Source organism: Hylobates moloch, unplaced genomic scaffold (assembly GCF_009828535.3).
Source record: "Hylobates moloch isolate HMO894 unplaced genomic scaffold, HMol_V3 SCAFFOLD_11, whole genome shotgun sequence".
Taxonomy (NCBI): domain Eukaryota; kingdom Metazoa; phylum Chordata; class Mammalia; order Primates; family Hylobatidae; genus Hylobates; species Hylobates moloch.
In genome coordinates, this window is record NW_026652286.1 from 80,489,869 (window position 1) to 80,510,489 (window position 20,621).

The 20,621-nt window shown below is 44.8% G+C and overlaps 1 protein-coding gene across 1 annotated transcript in view; it reads left to right on the top strand.

The window, feature by feature from the left end:
* Positions 1 to 501: 501 nt before the first annotated feature.
* RAB39A (RAB39A, member RAS oncogene family) overlaps positions 502 to 20,621 on the top strand; it is a 36,264-nt gene continuing 16,144 nt past the window's right edge. The window contains exon 1 of the mRNA XM_032167301.1: positions 502 to 849. Within this exon, the coding sequence (XP_032023192.1) occupies positions 623 to 849 (227 nt within the window). The 5' untranslated portion in view covers positions 502 to 622. The remainder of the gene's footprint in view (positions 850 to 20,621) is intronic.

A 20,621-nucleotide genomic window follows, 5' to 3' on the forward strand; every position in this document is an offset into this window, starting at 1 on the left:
CCGTGGTCCCCGCTGCTTGGGAGGCTGAGGTGGGCAGATCGCTTGAGGCTGCAATGAGCCGAGATCTCACCACTGCAATCCAGCCTGGGGGACAAAAAAAAAAAAAAAAAAAAAAAAGAGGAAGCAAAGCAATGACCCAAGTTATGGCCTCAGGGACTTCCAAAATCAGAGCTCTAATCTGACCAACCCGCCCTGACGCCTGTAAGAAAACGACTCTCACTTTTCATTGGCTGACCCTCCCGGAGTTGAGACCTTGCTTCATTTTCCTTGGTTGTTGCTGCTGTCTCGTCTTCTCGCCACGCCCACTTTCCTGCCGGCGCCCAGTGAGCGTTGAGGGAGAGTGATTTGCAGCCGGTCAGGGGCGGGAGTTCGCGGCAGCAAACCTGCTTCCCCCTCCCACGCGCCACCGCCCCCGCCCCGCCCCCGTCCCGAGGCCCCGCCCCTAACCGGGCCTGGCCCCGCCTCTCTCTCCCGAGAGGGCGGGCACCAGGCGGCGGCCGCAGCCGCAGGAATATGCTGGAAGGCGGCGGGCGGGCGCCCGCGAGGTGCTGAAAGGACAGTTCCCGCCGCTGAACTTACCCCGCGGGTGGGGCGGCCCGGGAGCCAGTGGGGCACGTGAGCGATGGAGACCATCTGGATCTACCAGTTCCGCCTCATCGTGATCGGGGACTCTACCGTGGGCAAGTCCTGCCTCCTGCACCGCTTCACCCAGGGCCGCTTCCCCGGGCTGCGCTCCCCAGCCTGCGACCCCACCGTCGGCGTGGACTTCTTCTCCCGCCTGCTGGAGATCGAGCCGGGCAAGAGGATCAAGCTACAGCTCTGGGACACGGCGGGACAGGAGCGGTTCAGGTAGGGACCCCGGGGATCTTGGGCACCGCGCCGTCCCCTCAGCCCGCCCAGACGCTCCTTCCCCAGGCGCCCGCCCCGCCGGCCCTGGTCGGGAGAGGCTCTGGCCCTTCCCTCTCGAAAGTGCAAACACTCCATTCTCGCTTCCCCTTTGCCCCTCCTCTTCCAGGGACGACTTCCTCCTCCGCAATTTCTCACTTCTTTCTTTGGCGCCCATTTCCTGCGCCCCCTTTCCATCTTTCCTTTCCCGCCTGAACCGGGGTCGTCCTCGCCGCCCCCTCTTCCCCAACTCTTTCAGCCCCTTTGGGTATTTTTATCCCCTCCGGCTTCCCGGCTGTCTTCCCAAACTCGGCTTCCCTGGCTGCGCACAGCATGACCCGACCACCCTCCTCCAAGCAGGCGCCCCTTTTCCTGCCCTAACCCAGCGGCTCCCACGCTGTGTGGCCGGGAGAACCGCGAGGGAGGGTTCCCAGATTCGTGATAGATCCTTTAGCTTCACAGCAAGGAGCGCTCCAACCCAGGTTCCTGCATGAGCTCACTGGGCATGGTTCACAGAGAGGTGGATGCGGTAATTGTTTGGGCACCTCACAGCACTGAATGTGGTCATCAGAAATACTGGGTCATGACCCGTGGGAATGGGTCTTGTAGGTTAACTAGATGCAATATCAGGGACACTGGCACAGCTGAGGGTGTGTGTGTGTGTGTGTAAGGGTTGTCTTTAGAAGTTTGTCATGTTTGGTGGGAAAAAGACATATTGAGATTTGCCAGGAACTTTTATTTTGCTTATGATCAGTACTTAACGTTCCAGGGTGATAATATTTCTAAAGACAGAAGGAGGGATCCAAATGAATAGTCTCCTCCTAAATATCCGCTGGGGACATGAAGGGTTTCACAACGGCGACTTGTGTAAATAAAAAGTAAATAAAATTATATGCATTTCCTGAATATTTGAGATGGAAGCAGGTTTAAAGCAAATTTTAAATGTCTAGGATTCAAAGGCACTTCGTTTTAGAGGAAGATGGTGAAACTGATATATTGTACTGTTTTGTTTCTTAAAGACTGCATTATCCATTGGAACTCATTTAAGGAAGCGTTTTGCGTTAGTCAGCAAGTACTCTGCTTGTGAAATGCAGTGTTCCATGAGGGGACTTCCCAAACATGGCTTCCCCTCGCCCCCAGCCAGCATCACTGCGAATGAGATCAGCCTACATCTGTGAGAATGGTCCAACATTCAAAGTTTTGGCTTCCGTTCCCAGCAATGATGCTGATTCATAGAGATAATGAGTGAACTGCTTAGTTTGCTTATACCTTGGTTTTCCTGTGTGTGAAGTGGAAAGATGGTAAGGCCAGCCCTTCAGAGAGGTGTTAAAAGATTATTGATTGGATTTGTACAACACTTAAAATTCCATGAAAAATGTTTTTCCTTTTCAAGAAGCCTCCTTTTATTAAAATAATTTTTCAAACGTTTGATTCCTCATCTGTAAAATGAAAGTCGTTGTGATCTCTAACATTCCTTCCAGTTTTACCATTCTAAGTTGATTGCAAATTCCTTCACATGTGATCTCAATCAGAGGTAAACTTTGCGATATATCAGGCTCAGAAAAAAAGCATTTGCTATTAGCTCTTGACCCACCCTCTGAAGTGAATACAATAAAAACCTTTATGTCTTAAACTTCTAACAGCTACTTTGAGTTGCAACTACAAGACACATGGGTAATAAAATCTTATTGTGTTTAATTAGTTCCTTAAAAGTAGCTCAACTTGGCTGGGCATGGTGGCTCATGCCTGTAATTCCAGCACTCTGGGATACTGAGGCGGGTGGATCACGAGGTCAAGAGTTCAAGACCAGCCTGGCCAATAAGGTGAAACCCCCGTCTTTACCAAAAATACAAAAATTAGCTGGGCATGTTGGTGCGTGTCTGTAGTCCCAGCTACTCAGGAGGCTGAGGCAGGAGAATCGCTTGAACCTGGGAGGCGGAGTTTGCAGTGAGCTGAGATCATACCACTGCACTCCAGCCTGGGCGACAGAGCCAGACTCGGTCTCAAAAAAAAAAAAAAAAAAAGTAGCTCAACTTATTGACAAGAAATTAAAGGATAATTAATTTGTTAGATTTTAAATCTGCTAAATAGGTGATACAGATGATTGTTTTTTAACTTTTTTTTTTTTTTTTTTTTGAGACGGAGTTTCGCTCTTGTTGCCTAGGCTGGAGTGCAATGGCGCGATCTCGGCCCACTGCAAACTCCGCCTCCCAGGTTCCAGCAATTCTCCAGCCTCAGCCTCCCGAGTAGCTGGGATTACAGGCATGCACCACTACACCTGGCTAATTTTCTATTTTTAGTAGAGACGGAGGTTTCCCCATGTTGGTCAGGCTGGTCTTGAATTCCCGACCTCAGGTGATCCACCTGCCTCAGCCTCCCAAAGTGCTGAGATTACAGGCGCGTGACCCACCGCGCCTGGCCTAGATGATTGTTTTTTAATGCCTTGAAGAAGGATGTAAATAATAATTCATTTTATATACATTATTAAAACCGAACAGTAACTCTCGCATTATAATGCAAGGACATTTAGGGAATGTTTACTGACAGTGAGTCATAATTTATTTTGTTTGGCTCTTTACCAAAGTTCTATTTGTAAATACATACATATTTCAGTAGCTACCTCCAAATACTTGCTTTTCTCTAATTTACCAGAATGTTTTACCATAAGATTGCATTTAAAACGATTACTATTGGCCGGGCGCGGTGGCTCACGCCTGTAATCCCAGCACTTTGGGAGGCCGAGGCGGGCGGATCACGAGGTCAGGAGATCGAGACCATCCTGGCTAACACGGTGAAACCCCGTCTCTACTAAAAATACAAAAAATTAGCCGGGCGAGGTGGCAGGCGCCTGTAGTCCCAGCTACGCGGGAGGCTGAGGCAGGAGAATGGCGTGAACCCCGGGGGGCGGAGCCTGCAGTGAGCCGAGATCGCGCCACTGCACTCCAGCCTGGGTGAAAGAGCGAGACTCCGTCTCAAAAAATAAAAATAAAATAAAATAAAACGATTACTATTAAATCATTCTGTATCTTTCGTCAAGAAATTACAGAGTCTAATTTTGAATAATAGATATCCTTGCATATTTTATTTTGTAGAAAGTTACTGTAGGTCATGAAGATGTATTCTTGTCATTAGTTGTAATCATATCATGAAGAATTTGTGGGAAATGTCATGTTTGAAGGTTTATTGGTGATTGGATATAAACCGACAAAAAGGAACCTGCTTAGCTCATGAGGTAGCTTGAAAGCATAATAAATATATTACAGAACAATAGGATAGTGAGTTGATAATTATGATCATGATTAGCCTTCGTTTTCTTTCTTTCTTTCTTTCTTTCTTTCTTTCTTTCTTTCTTTCTTTCTTTCTTTCTTTCTTTCTTTCTTTCTTTCTTTCTTTCTTTCTTTCCTTCCTTCCTTCTTTCTTTCTTTCTTTCTTTCTTTCTTTCTTTCTTTCTTTCTTTCTTTCTTTTCTTTCTGAGACAGGGTCTGTCACTCAGGCTGGAATGCAGTGGCACAATGTTGGCTCACTGCAACCTCCACCTCCCAGGCTCAAGCAATTCTCTTGCCTCAGCCTCCCAAGTGGCTGAGACTACAGGCACACACCACCACGCCTAGCTTATTTTTGTATCTTTTTTTGTAAAGACAGGGTTTGGCCATGTTGCCCAGGTTGGTCTGAAACTCCTGGGCTGAAGCAATCCACCTACCTCGGCCTCCCAAAATGCTGGGATTTCAAGCCTGAACCACTGCGCCTGGCCAGCCTTAGTTTTCAGTGTTCAGACTAACATGCTAATAGAGGATAACTACTTGCCTGAAATAAAAAGGGACAAAATCCAAGTGAAAAAGGTTTAGAAAAATAATGTATATGTGAGCATAACTGTAGATTTGTATATTAAGGAAATTTAGAATTACAGTGCCTTCATTAAAGATGAAAGTTTATTTCTCTCTTGTGTATAGAGTGGTCCAAGTTGGTGGAGTGGTTCTGCAGCAGGCCATCATTCGGCTTCCTTCTCCCTTAATTTTCTGCCATGCCTAGGATGTTACCATCATCTACGTGAGCAAAGCTGGGTTATAAGCACACTGTGTGTCAGTTCAGGGGAATGAGAAAGAGAAGCTCTATACTAAGCAAAGTTTCTTTTAAGCAGGTGAGGCCAACATGGTATAGATTCTTTCGGTTCTCAATTCATTGGGGAGATCTTAGTTACAAGGAGACCCTTACAAGGAGGCCACTATGTGCCTAGGATGTAGGAAAGACGCCTTTGGCATTGTAGGTGTTGGGGGAAGCTAATAATCACTTTTTTATAATTTTTGGTTTTGTTTTGTTTTTTGAGACTATCTCGCTCTCTCATCCAGGCTGGGTGCAGTGGCCAGATCTCAGCTCACTGCAACTTATGCCTCCCAGGTTCAAGCAATCATTATGCCTCGGCCTCCCAAGTAGCTGGGACTACAGGTGTGTGCCGCCATGCCCAGCTAATTTTTGTATTTTTAGTAGAAACGGGGTTTCACCATGGTGGCCGGGCTGGTCTCGAGCTCCTGGGCTCGTGTAATCTGCCTACCTCAGCCTCCTAAAGTGCTGGGATTAGTTTAGCAGTAAAGGAAACGAGAATATTGTTTAATACAGTGTTAATAAGGATAAATAAATATATTGGAAGAGCTAGGTGTACGGAGGGCGTTAAATGTAAGAATAGAAATTTTGAACTTTTCCCATAAAAAGTGTTTAAAGTTATGTGAATATAATATGAGATAAATACATAGCAATGTTAGCTATAGAATAGGAAACCTCTAGGCTTTGAGCCAGGTTTGGCCTTTTATCTGATGTTGCCTGGCCTTTGGGGTGTTAATGTCCTCCTCGTGCAGTGCTCTCAAGGAGTGCTCTGCAGAACACTCGTTCCTGTGATTCTTTTTATATATATTTTTTTCTTTCTTTTTTTTTTTTGAGTCAGTCTCACTCTGTCACCTGGGGCTGGAGTGCAGTGGAACAATCGGCTCACTGCAACCCCCGCCTTCCAGGTTCAAGCGATTCTCCTCCCTCAGCCTCCCGAATAGCTGGGACCACAGACATGCGCCACGGCACCTGGCCAATTTTTGTATTTTTAGTAGAGATGGGGGTTTCATCAAGGTGGTCTCGAACTCCTGATCTCAAGTGATCTGCCCGCCTCAGCCTCCCAAAGTGCTGGGGTTACAGGCATGAGCTACTGTGCCTCACCTGTGATTCTTTTTTTTTTTTTTTTTTTTTTGAGATGGAGTCTTGCTCTTGTGCAGTGGCGCAATCTTGGCTTACTGCAACCTCTGCCTTCCAGGTTCGAGCGATTCTCCTGCCTCAGCCTCCTGAGAGCTGGGATTACAGGCGCCCCAAGCTCAACTAATTTTTGTACTTTTAGTAGAGACGAGGTTTCACCATATTGGCCAGGCTGGTCTCGAACTCCTGACCTCAAGTGATCCACCCGCCTCAGCCTCCCAAAGTGCTGGAATTACAAGCGTAAGCCACCGCACCCAGCCTGTGATTCTTTTTAAAAGATGCATTCTGTGATCAAGTAAGTTTGGAAATCCCTGTATTCCATAAGGCACTGTCTTAAAAATTCGTATCAAAGGCTCGAAGAAGTATTGCAGCAAAGAAACCTGTTTAATTTTGATTAACCTAGTATTTCCCAATTTATTTTAGGGGCTATTTTTAAAATATGAAAATCTAGGCTGGATGCGGTGTCACGTCTGTAATCCTAACACCTTGGGAAGCTGAGGCAGGAGGATTACTTGAAGCTAGGAGTTCAAGACCAGCCTAGACAACAAATCAAGACCCTGTCTCTAACCAAAAAAAATTTTTTTTAATTAGCTGGGCATGGTGGCGTGGACCTGCATCCCCAGCTGCTCAGGAGGCTGAAGTAGGAGGGTGGTTTGAGCCCAGGAGGTCGAGGCTTCAGTGAGCTATGATCATGCCACTGCACTCCAGCCTGGGTGACAGAGCTAGACCCTGTCTCTAAAAAGAAGAAAAAGATAATCTATGATAACTAGTGCTCTAAGGAATATAATTTGGGAATAGCTCCCTTGATAAGTTGCCTTAGCATATTCTTTGAGCAGAACCACTAAATACTTGAGGTTTGTAGCAGTGGAAGACCTGCAGACAAACTTAACCAATTAATTAACTTAGTTAAGGGCTGTAAGCAGTAAGTGCTATAAGAGACAGCCTCAGGCTGGGCGTGGTGGCTCACGCCTGTAATCCCAGGACTTTGGGAGGCCAAGGCAAGTGGATCACCTGAGGTCAGGAGTTCGAGACCAGCCTGGCCAACATGGTGAAACCCCATCTCTACTAAAAATACAAAAATTAGCCGGGTGTGGTGGCAGGTGCCTGTAATCTCAGGTACTCGGGGGGCTGAGGCAGGAGAATCGCTTGAACCCGGGAGGCAGAGGTTGCAGGGAGCCGAGATTATGCCATTGCACCCCAGCCTGGGGGACAAGAGCGAGACTTCGTCTCAAAAAAAAAAAAAAAATAGAGACAGCCTCCCTCCTCTCCCTTCCCCACAAAATCTGGGAGCGGCCCCTAACTATTACCGCTAAATCTACCCAGCCTCTGCCTGCCTCTCCATGTTTTTTCCCCCTAGCTCCTCTTCTGCTATGTATCTTTCTCCTTGACAGGTGTCTTACTGTTACAGGAAAGGGGTGCCGATCCAGACCCCAAGAGAGGGTTCTTGGATCTCGCACAAGAAAGAATTCAGGGCAAGTCTGCAGTGCAAAATAAAAGCAAGTTTATTAAGAAAGTAAAGTGGTGAAAGAACAGCTACTACATAGACAGAGTAGGACGTGCCTGAAAGTAGGAGGAGGAACGCATCCGCCCTAGGTACAATGCTAGTATATATATGAGGAGATGTGCTCTCTGCCACAAGGGTTTGTGATAAAGGATTTTCTTTCTTTTTTTTTTTTTTTTTTTTTTGGAGACAGAGTCTGGCTCTGTCGCCTAGGCTGGAGTGCAGTGGCTCGATCTCGGCTCACTGCAAGCTCCACCTCCCGGGTTCACACCATTCTCCTGCCTCAGCCTCCCGAGTAGCTGGGACTACAGGTGCCCACCACCACGCTTGGCTAATTTTTTGTATTTTCAGTAGGGACAGGGTTTCACTGTGTTAGCCAGGCTTGTCTCAAACTCCTGACCTCAGATGATCCACCCGCCTCGGCCTCCCAAAGTGCTGGGATTACAGGTGTGAGCCACCGTGCCCGGCCGATAAAGGATTAATTTTCTTAATTTTCTTAATTACTATATTTTGCAAGAATCGATATTATTATCTTTAAAGCAAAATTAGGAATGCCTTTGTTCTCCAGATATTGGAATATCTGGACACTCCCAAGTCTGGGTCTGTTTAGTAAACATTATTAATTTGTTCCCTTAGCCATAAACATCTAGAGGCTAGGAATGCCTAACTTTCTGGGAATGCAGCCCAGCAAGTCCTGGCCATTTTTTTTTTTTTTTGAGACAGTTTTGCTCTATCACCCAGGCTGGAGGGCAGTGGTGTCATCCTGGCTTACTGCAACCTCTGCCTCCTGGATTCAAGCAGTTCTCCTGCCTCAGCCTCCCAAGTAGCTGGGATTACAGGTGTGTGCCACCATACTCAGCTAGTTTTTGTATTTTTAGTAGACAGGGTTTCAGCATGTTGGCCAGGCTGGTCTGGAATTCCTGATCTCAAGCGATCCGCCCACCTCCTCCTCCCAAAGTGCTGGGATTACAGGCGTGAGCCACTGCACCCGGCCACGGCGTCATTTTCCTAGCCCTTGCTCAAAATGGAGTCACTCTGGTTCAAATGCCTCTGACATTAGTCCCCCTCCAGCTTATTTTTATTTTTTCTTTACCCCTTTCCTCTGTCTATCCATACTCATAGTTTACTTTCATCCTCTTTTCCTCCCCCTCATTTTTATTTTAATGTGTCTCTTACTCTTCCATTTCCTTTTAGCTTATCTTCTCTTACCCACTGGCTTATCTTCTCTTCTCCCACTGGCTCCCGCATGTGTCTGTTTTCTCTTCTGCCTCTTCAAAACATCCATATAAAGTTAATGTTTCAAAGTGATTTAATTTATGTACTCTGTTCTTAATTTTAAAAGCAAGCAATATTAACATTTTAAATTTCTTCTTAAGAGACTTTTTAAAATCTCTAAACTAAATTAGTTGTTTTTGGTTTTGTTTCTTTTTAAAAAGGCCCTCATTTGATTCTCAGCGCCCTCACTGTGGTTCATGGCCTTCAACAGAAAACGATTTTTTGTTCCTTCAGTAGAAAACTATTGGTACCAGTCTGGCAAACATGGTGAAACCCCATCTCTACTAAAAATACAAAAAAAATTAGCTGTGCATGGTGGTGCACACCTATAATCCCAGCTACTTGGGAGGCTGAGGCAGGAAAATCCCTTGAACCCAGAAGGTGGAGGTTGCAAGGTTGCAGTGAGCCGAGATTGAGCCACTGCTCTCCAGCCTGGGTGACAGAGCGAGACTCCACCTCAAAAAAAAATAAATAAATAAATAAAAATAAAAATGAAGAAAACGATTAATGGGTCCATAATTGCACAGGTAACAGAGCAGAGATTACCATAATCACTGCAGTCTACTGTGGTTCCAAGTTATTGTTAATAGAAAGGTAAGGTATAGTTGTATTATCAGGTAATATAATGTCTTAGTTAAAAGTGTGTTGTAAGTGGTAGAAATCTAGCCAAATTCGTTTATTTATTTATTTTTTAGAGACAGAGTTTTGCTGTGTGGCCCAGGCTGAAGTGCAGTGGCACAGTCATAACTCACTGCAGCCCAAACTCTTGGGCTCCAGTGATCCTCTTACCTTAGCCTCCTGAGTAGCTAGGACTACAAGCACATGCTACGGCACCCAGCTAATTAAAAAAAAAAAAATTTTTTTTGTAGAGACAGGGTCTTGCTATATTGCCCAGACTGGTTTTGAACTTCTTGCTTCAAGTGATGCTCCCTCCTTGGCCTCCCAAAGTGTTGGGATTACAGCCATGAGCCACTGCACCAGGCTCAAATTAGTTTAATAGGGAATAAATTATAAATGATACAGATTTCATGAAAGCAAAAGCTCACTGAACATCCAGGTGTTTGGAAGTACGGAATTATTTTTTTTTTTTTTTTGAGACAGAGTCTTGCTCTGTTGCCCAGGCTGAAGTGCAGTGGCGTGATCTCGGCTCACTGCAAGCTCCGCCTCCTGGGTTCAAGTGATTCTCCTGCCTCAGCCTCCCGAGTAGCTGGGATTACAGGCACCTGCCACCACGCCCGGCTAGGAAGTATGAAAAATTTTAAAACAAGAGTTTGTGGACTTCCCCTCTAGTCTATTTCCATTCCTCAACTCTGTTGGCTCCTAGCTCTCAGTCTCTGAGCCTCTTACTCAAACTCTTGAAAGAAAAAATATCTCATTGGCTACTTAACTATCCAGTGAATCAGCTCCCCTGCAGTCAGGTTACTGAGTTACACAGACTTATAATACAAATGTATTATAACATAAATATACTAAGTAGGTATTATGGGTCAGATAATGTAAATGTATCTGTAAAGGTCCACTTTTTGGAAAGAGAAATTCACAGACAAGGGAAATGAGCAGTCACCCCCAAAGTGTCTATTTTATGGTGTTTGAGAGTAAAATGGCATATAAGGATGAGACGGCCAGGCGTGGTGGCTCACGCCTGTAATCCCAGCACTTTGGGAGGCCGAGCTGGGCGGATCACCTGAGGTCAAGAGTTCAAGACCAGCCTGGCCAACATGGTGAAACCCCGTCCCTACTGAAAATACAAAAATTAGCTGGGCATGGTGCACACCTGTAATCCCAGCTACTCGAGAGGTGGAGGCAGGAGAATTGCTTGAACCCAGGAAGGGGAGGTTGCAGTGAGCTGAGATCATGCCATTGCACTCCAGTCTGGGCAATAGAGCAAGACTCCGTCCCCCCCAAAAAAAAGAGATAGCATAATTTCTAACAAGTGCACCAGAGTGCCAAAAGATAATCTGTGTAGCCAGACATTTTTGGGCACAGTGGCTTATGCCTATAATCCCAACACTTCGAGAGGCCAAAGCGAGTGGATGTCTTGAGCCTACGAGTTCGAGACCAGTCTGGGCAACAAAGTGAGACCTCGTCTATACAAAAAAAAAAAAATCAGTTGGGCATGGTGGTGTGCCCCTATAGTCCCAGATACTTGGGAGACTGAGGTAAGACCATCACTTGAGTCCCAAAGGTCGAGGCTGCAGTGAGCCATGACTGCGCCACTGCACTCCAGCCTGGGCAACAGAGAGAGGCCCTGTCTCAAAAAAAAAAGAAAGAAAGAAAAAGATTATTTTCAGTGTCTACTCAGAGCATTCAGAACATTTTGTGTGGTTGTATAATCAGTATAGTCTAGAAGCTAGCCAGACCTGTGATTATTTTTCTTTCTTTTCTTTTCCAATAAATTAATTGGTTTAGCATATATAGCCACAACCTCAGTGTTGCATTAGTCTGTGTAGGTGATTAATGCACCCTGAAGTAAACTAAATATTGTACACCAAATGTCTGAGGGCCCTGGGCCAGCCACAGGTAAAATTGTAAAATAGGTAAAGCTCACTCTTGGGGCATGTGGGACCTTCCCACCCTTCTTTATGTTTTTGGATAGTAAAACCTTGACTTATCCTCCCCTTTTATTCTCCCTACATCTCAATCAAAAAGCCATTTCTTGGCCGGGCGTGGTGGCTCACGCCTGTAATCCTAGCAGTTTGGGAGGCCGAGGCGGGTGGATCACGTGAGGTCAGGAGTTCGAGACCAGCCTGACCAACATGGAGAAACCCCGTCTCTACTAAAAATACAAAATTAGCCGGGCGGGGAGGCACATGCCTGTAATCCTAGTTACTCGGGAGGCTGAGGCAGGAGAATCGCTTGAACCCAGGAGGCGGAGGTTGCATGCAGTGAGCCGAGATCACGCCATTGCACTCCAGCCTGGGCGACCAGAGCGAAAACTCCGTCTCAAAAAAATAAAGAAAAAAAAAAAAAAAAAAAAAGAAGCCATTTCTTAATGTTCTTTCCCCCATCCCCCAACATACTGCAGCCTCTGCCTCCCAGGCTCAACCGATTCTCCCACCTCAGCCTCCCAAGTAGCTGGGACCACGGGTACACACCACCACACTTGGATTTTTTTTTTTTTTGGTAGAGATGGGGTCTTGCTATGTTGCCCAGGCTGATCTCAAACACCTGAGCTCAAGCAATCCGCCCACCTCAGCCTCCCAAAGTGCAGGGGTTACAGGCATGAGCCACCAAGCCCAGCCCCATTCCTTAATGTTCTATCTTAGCTTAAGAGAGAGAAGTGGCTGGACGTGGGTGGTTCACGTCTGTAATCCCAGCACTTTGGGAGGCTGAGGGAGGCAGATTGCCTGTGGTCAGGAGTTCAAGACCAGTCTGGCCAACATGGTGAAACCCTGTCCCTACTAAAAAGAGAAAAAAATTAGCCAGGCATGGTGGTGTCCACCTGTAATCCCAGCTACTTGGGAGGCTGAGGCAGGGGAATCACTTGAACCCAGGAGGTGGAGGTTGCAGTGAGCCGAGATGGTGACACTGCACTCCAGCCTGGGCTGCAGAGCGAGACTCTGTCTCAAAAAAAAAAAAAAAAAAAGAGAGAGAGAGAGAAGTAGCTGAACAACCAAGACACACAAAATTATTAATAGTTGAAAATAACGTGGCCGGGCGTAGTGGCTCACGCCTGTAATCCCAGCACTTTGGGAGGCCGAGGCAGGTGGATCACAAGGTCAGGAGATCAAGACCATCCTGGCTAACACGGTGAAACCCCGTCTCTACTAAAAATACAAAAAAGAAAAAAAAATTTGTTGGGCATGGTGGCAGGCGCCTGTAGTCTCAGCTGGAGGCTGAGGCGGGAGAATGGCGTGAACCCGGGAGGCGGAGCTTGCAGTGAGCGGAGCTTGCAGTGAGCCGAGATTGTGCCACTGCACTCCAGCCTGGGCGACAGAGCCAGACTCCGTCTCAAAAAAAAAAAAGAAAAAAAAAAGAAAATAACATAATGAGAGACCTGCCTGGAGTATTTATATTTTAAAGAGAAGGAACACCAAAAGACATAGCACCTCACCTTGAAATGTTATTTCATCTTGAAATAACATTTCCCTGTCGCAGAAGTATTGATATGTGGCTGATGGGTGTTGGAATTTTCTCTCGTCATGCCACAGCAGTGGCCACCTATTCTGACTCATTGGCTTCATGTTGAGCTTTCTTTTTTTTTTTTTTTTTTTGTTTTTTTTGTAGAGACGGGGTTTCACCGTGTTAGCCAGGATGGTCTCGATCTCCTGACCTCGTGATCCGCCCGCCTCGGCCTCCCAAAGTGCTGGGATTACAGGCGTGAGCCACCGCGCCCGGCCCATGTTGAGCTTTCAAAACAAGGGCTAGAAGAAGTTAGAGATATGGTGGTGAGTCCATGGATCACCGCAGTGAAATTGTGTGAAGAAAAGTGCTTTACTCAGTCCAAGAGATGAAATTTCCAGGCATTGTCAGTCAATTTGGCTAGCATGCAATGATTTTTTGATAATTTACCTTCCTTAGCAATGTGACTTAAAAGTTTGAAGAGGAATTTCTTGGAATTGTCCAAAAACATTTATTTTAATATATAAAGAGCCAGTTATTTGTATCCTGACTGATTTGGAGGGAATTTGCTTTCTTCTGGCCTGCTCTGTCAAGCAGTGGCAAAGAAAGGTAAGCCACTTAAGTGATACTAAGGTACACACAGAGACACACACCAGGGAATATCATCAGATATAATTTAAGCAATATTTTTATTGTTATTATTATTAATTTATTTTTTTAGATAAGTCACACTCTGTCACCTAGGTTCTAGTACAGTGGCACGATCTCGGCTTTCTGCAACCTCTGTCTCCCGGTTCAAGCAATCCTACCACCTCAGCCTCTCGAGTAGCTGGGACTACAGGCGCATGCCACCACGCCTGGCTAATTTTCATATTTTTAATAGAGATGGGGTTTCACTATGTTGGCCTGGCTGGTCTTAAACTCCTGACCTCAAATGATCCGTCAGCCTCAGCCTCCCAAAGTATTGGGATTACAGGCGTTAGCCACTGTGCCCCGCCTATTTTTAATTATTTCTAAAGCAAAATTCCTACAAGCTTATACATCATGATTTTAATAAATCTGCCTCTAAATGTCAGTAACTGTTAATCAATTCTGATAATATATGATTCAGGGAAGTTTGCTTTAAAAATGACCACCTTGGCCGGGTGTGGTGGCTCATGCCTGTAATCCCAGCACTTTGGGAGGCCGAGGTGGTTGGATCATGAGGCCAGGAGATTGAGACCATCCTGGCCAACGTGGTGAAGCCCCATCTCTACTAAAATACAAAAAATTAGCTGGGTGTGGTGGCATGCGCCTGCAGTCCCAGCTACTCGGGAGGCTGAGGAAGGAGAATCACTTTAACCCGGGAGGCAGAGGTTGCAGTGAGCCGAGATGGCGCCACTGCCTTCCAGCCAGGCGACAGAGCAAGACTCCATCTCAGGAAAAAAAAAAAAAAAATCCACTTCACACAATCTACCTGGCCTATTATAAGTTAGGTAGATACTAGAAAGTTCCTAGCTATAAGAGAAGACATTATGAAGAAAGATGATACGTTCTCAAATTATAGGCATTGTGTATCATTTTTCTTTACAGTAGCATTTTTCAACATGATATTAATAGATGTAATTTGAGAAAAGGGTTTCTTGATCAAATAGTTTTGAAAATGCTGGGTCATTGCAGGACTTCTCAGAAGACTTTTAATATACTAATATACATTGTGAACCCCCAAGGCAGATATGGTGTTTCCCAACCCAAAGTCCTATTACACAGTGTTTTGCAGTACTAGTGTTCTTCAAAACATACTTTAGGAACTGATACTTTAAAGAAAAAGTGTAGGTAATTCCTTAAATTTTAGGAATATATTTGAGGACCTATTTCAGTTTATTCTCTCATATGATTCTCTATGTCTTGCTGATGCTTCTGGATGATTTCCTCAACTCTCCCTTTTTAAATACTTGATTACTATATTTTAGGTAAAGATCTAATAGCTCTTGAGAGTCCCTAATTTTTGTCCCCTCATTCAAAATGAAAAGATTTATCTTCTTGCCTGACCTCTAGTCACTTGTCATATTTTTACACAGATAATATAAACTATTAACATTTGTTTTAAGCACAAAGCCTTCTGATGAGAATCACCAGTAAATCTGGATGAAAGATAAAGGAGCAAATGGACGAATGATCATAATTTTAGATTTCTTAGATATAAAAAGGCGATAGAAAGGCTATGGGATTACAAAAGCAAAATTTAATGAAGCTAATAGGAGGGGAGATTTAAGACAGATTTGGGTGGCTCATGCCTGTAATCCCAGCACTTTGGGAGGCTGAGGCTGAGGCGGGTGGATCACTTGTGGTCAGGAGTTGGAGACCAGCCTGGCCAACATGGTGAAACCCTGTCTCTACTGAAAATACAAAAAGTCGCTGGGTGTGATGGCAGACACCTGTAATCCCAGCTACTGAGGAGGCTGAGGCAAGAGAATCTCTTGAACCTGGGAGGGGGAGGTTGCAGTGAGCCAAGATCGTGCCACTGCTCTGCAGCCTGGGCAATAGAGAGAGATTCCATCTCAAAAAAAAAAAAAAAAAAAGACTGACATTTGATAGAACAGATGGGTAGATGCTAAAAAGATAATCAAAAATGGAATAGAAAGTATAATTATTGTATAGCAGGGAACTTTTGGAAGAGAGGAAAAAGAGTAAGAGGTAAATTGAAAACAAAGTCCAAGTGAAGAAGAAAGGACACATGAGAAAACTACAGAGGTCAACCACACTGTGGTCAACATTTTGGCCATTTTGATAGGTAAGTAACTACAGCCATCGGACTGGGAAGGAGCACAGAGACAATCTAAAACAACAGTCTCTTGGTTTATTTGTTTTTTGAGATGGGGTCTTGCTCCATCACTCAGGCTGAAGTGCAGTGGTGTGATCATAGCTCACTGCAGCCTGGAACTCTTGGGCTAATTTTTGTTTGTTTGTTTAGAAATGGTGTCTTGCTTTGTTGCGTAGGCTGGAACTCTTGGCTTCAAGTGATCCTCCTGCCTCAGCCTTCCAAAGTGCTGCGATTACAAGCATGAGCCACCAACACTCAGCCTCATTTCTTATATAATATAATTAATGTCCATAGAGGCTGTTACTTGCCCAAGGCCTTATAGTTTATTAGTGGTTTGCACAAGAACCCAGTTCTCTGAACGTTTTCAGTGCTCTTTCTGCTATGCCCATCCTCTTGTCATGGTTGAAACAAGTTTTAATGGCATGTTGTATGGGGTGTGTGTGTGTGTGTGTCTGTGTGTGTGTGTGTGTGTGTGTGTGTGTGTGTGTGTATGTCTTCAGAGGGCAAGCTAGAATTTTGTATGATTTCTGTCCTGAAAAGTATTTTGGTTTGCATACAACTCAACTTCCCATCCCTGTAGACCCAAGTTAATTATTATGTTCACCCAAACCATTATTTTATTGCTATATTCTGAAAACAAAAGGAGAAATAGCTTTACACAATAGTAGCAATACAGATAACTGTCAGCAAACACCTGTGGCATCAGTAACAAATAACCGTCCCCTCTGTGCAATACTCAGTGACTACACTGCTACACTTAGTAACAGTAATGAACTTTAACACTGAAGTGGAGAAACTTCTGTGAAATGGTTAGCCTTGTTAGATAAGGAGAAGTGTTGGCTATTGGGCAAAGCTGGGCACATACTGAATGTGATGTCCTAAAGCTTCATAAGTACTATGAAATAGCTTTCCAATCCTTAAATGCTGTCCTTTTTTTTTTTTTCTGGAGAAGATGAAATTAATCAGGACAAGGATTTACTTGTGGAAATCCATGCATTTATTTACCTTAAATATATGCTAGGCACTAAGGATAAAATAAGTTATAGTCTCACATTCAAGGTCCATACAATCTCCGTACTGGGTAGAATCCAGGCTACACTGCTGTAATAGACTGCCAAGATATGGCAACTTAAACAATGTAGAGCTTTATTTCTCTCTTATAATAGTAGTCCAGAGGTTGGGTGTGGTGGCTCATGCCTGTAATCCCAGCCCTTTGGGAGGCTGAGGCTGGTGGATTACATGAGGTCAGGAGTTCAAGACCAGCCTGGCCAACATGGTGAAACCCCATTACTACTAAAAATACAAAAATTAGCTGGACATGGTGGCAGTTGCCTGTAGTCCCAGCTACTCGGGAGGCTGAGGCAGGAGAATTGCTTGAACTCAGGAGGCAGAGGTTGCAGTGAGCTGAGATCGTGCTACTGCACTCCATCCTGGGCGACAGAGTGAGACTCCATCTCAAAAAAAAAAAAAAAAAAGTAGTCCAGAATGAGCAGTCCTGGATAATCAGGGGGCTCTGCCTCAACATCAGTTTCTAGGGTTCTCCAGTCATTTTCATTTCTTAGCAAGCAGGAAGGAAAAAGGAAGCGTGAGCAATTGACTTCTTCACGTAGATGAATGTCAGACTGCACACGATCCTTCTTATATCCCATTGATCCAAATTTAGTGTCATGGCCACAACTAGCTACAAGAGAAGCTGGGGAATATAGTCTCTCGATGGGTTGCTATGTGTCAGCTAAAACCCCTGGAGTTCTGTTAATAGATACTGGAGGCTAGTCAGTGGTTTTTCTCACAGACTTATAGCAAAGAAAGAAAATAATCTCGGCTCAAGGCAACCTCCACCTCCCGGATTCTCCTGTCTCAGCCTCCCAAGTAGCTGGGATTACAGGCGTGTGCCACCATGCCCAGCTAATTTTTGTATTTTTAGTAGAGACAGGGTTTCACCGTGTTAGCCAGGCTGGTCTCGAACTCCTGACCTCGTGATCTGCCCGTCTCAGCCTCCCAACGTGCTGGGATTACAGGCGTGAGCCACCGCACCAGGCCAGAAAGAAAATAATCAAACAATTGCAGAAAGAGCTGGTAAGTACTTAAATAAGTTTCAGTGACAGAACAGGAGGAAGAATTGTCATCTGTGCCTAGGGTGATGACCAGTTTCAGGGGATGTATCCCAAAGGAGGTGACGCTTGATTCTGGGACGTGCTGGATATATGAGTACTAAGAGGACAGTAGGAAACATTAACAATAGAAAAAGAAGCCAGCCAGGCCAGGCACGGTGGCTCACACCTGTAATCCTAGCACTTTGGGAGGCTGAGGTGGGTGGATCATGAGTTAAGGAGTTCAAGACCAGTCTGGCCAAGATGGTGAAACACCGTCTCTACTAAAGATACAAAAATTAGCCAGGCGTGGTGGCAGGCGCCTATAATCCCAGCTACTTGGGAGGCTGAGGCAGGAGAATCGCTTGGACCCCAGGGGGCAGATTTCCAGCCTGGGTGACAAAGTAAGACTCCATCTAAAAAAAAAAAAAAAAAAAAAAAAAAAGAAGAAGCCGGCCAGCCATGGTGGCTCATGTAATCCCAGCGCTCTGGGAGGCTGAGGTCGGCAGATCGCCTGAGCTCGTGAGTTCAAGACCAGCCTGGCAACACGGCAAAACCCCGTCTCTACAAAAAAAAAAAAAAAAAAAGTGGATTTCTTGTAAAGATAGCAGATTAAACATCTGTGTCTATTTTAGCTTTTTTTTTTTTTCCCTGAAACCTTACTAAGATGACAATAGTATTTTTTCCAACCATAAATCCCTAAACAAGGAAAACAGGTAGGAGCCAAGAGCAACAAAATTTTGGAAGCAGGAAAGCAAATAGGGAATGGTAAATGAATTTGCAGATTCAAGAAAACTGATTTCTGAGTTAATGGTAAAAAAAATATCTAAAACCCAACCCAATGTATACTGTTGAATCCCCCCCTCCAAAGACTTGGGAAATGGTGGCACCAGATACTTCTGGAAGTGGGAGTACTAAAATAAGGATCATTGAGTGTCAGTCTGTTTAAGAAGGATGGGATTCTGCCATTCCTTCCCCCATTCCATATATCAAACAATTTTCTCTCCCCCGCCAACCACATTGGCAAAAAAACTGGAAACTTATTCTTTGAAAAGAATCAAAAATAGGGTCTTTGGCTGGAAGCACCAGGCATTTTGAGGTTGGGGTTCCTTATTGAAAGTAAGGGCTTTAAGTGAATGTTGTCATGTTGGATGCTAAAACTGTCTAGCCCCCTTTCTCCACTCAGTTCCTCAGAGTGCTGGCAGTCAAGCCTTCACCCTTCAAGCAATACACTGGTAAAATTATTTCTGGGGATTCTGACCAAGCCAAGAGGAAAGAATTAAATATACCAACATTTGAGTTTGCTGAATTAAATGGTCCAGCATGATCATCTTACAGTGAGGCATTTAGTCTTCATGAAAGATTACAAGAAATATTAGGAAATTTGTAATGTGAAACCTAGGGACAAAAACAAACAAACTGGAAACAGCAACTGGAGAAACAGAAACTTAATAAGGGAAAAAGAGAATGTTAAAAAACAAAAACAAAACCTGTCCTTAATTTTCTCTGAGAGAGGAAAACATTGCAACCATAAAGGAACAGGATACTATATATATATATATATACATATATATATATACACACACACACACATTTTTTTTTTTTGAGACAGAGTCTCACTCTGTCGCCCAGGCTGGAGTGCAGTGGCGCCGTCTTGGCTCACTGCAAGCTCCACCTCCCGGGTTCACGCCATTCTCCTGCCTCAGCCTCCCTAGTAGCTGGGACTACAGATGCCCGCCACCACGCCCAGCTAATTTTTTATATTTTTTTAGTAGAGACGGGGTTTCACTGTGTTAGCCAGGATGGTCTTGATCTCCTGACCTCATGATCCGCCCACCTCAGCCTCCCAAAGTGCTGGGATTACAGGCGTGAGACACCGCGCCCAGCTGATACTATATTTTTTTAAAAAAAGAATATTCTGGCTGGGCAAGGTGGCTCACACGTTTAATCTTAGCACTTTGGGAGGCTGAGGCAGGCAGATCACTTGAGGTCTGGAGTTTGAGACCAGCCTGGCCAACATGGTGAAACACATCTCTACCAAAAATACAAAAATTATCCAGACGTGCTCGCTTGAACCCAGGAGGCGGAGGTTGCTGTGTGCACTCCGGCCTGGGAGACTTTGGAAAACACAATAGCAAAACTATAACACTCAATATAAAGTTGAAAAAAATATCTCAAAACGTAGGACAAAAAGACAGTGACTTAGAAAATAGAAAAAGATGATTTTTTTTTTTTGAGACAGAGTCTCACTCTGTCACCCAGGCTGGAGTGCAGTGGTGGGATCTCGGCTCACTGCAAGCTCCGCCTCCCAGGTTCACGTCATTCTCCCGCCTCAGCCTCCCGAGTAGCTGGGACTACAGGCGCCCGCCACCACACCCGGCTAATTTTGTTTTTTTTTGTATTTTTAGTAGTGACGGGGTTTCACCGTGTTAGCCAGAATGGTCTCGATCTCCTGACCTCGTGATTCTCCCACCTCAGCCTCCCAATGTGCTAGGATTACAGGCATGAGCCACCTCGCCTGGCCAAGATGATTTTTTTTTTTTAAACAATAAAGGACTCTAGTCCAAAAAGTTCAATATGCAAATATTAGGCATTCAGGAAAGATAGAAGAGAAAAAACAGAGGAGAGAAATAATTAGTAAAGCAATTCAAGAAAGTTTTCTAAAATTTAGGGACCTGAGTTTTCAGATTAGAATGGCCCAACACAATAGGTGAAAGTAGAAACACTAAGGCAGTCATTATGAAATTTTGGAGCACTAGAACCACAGAGAAGT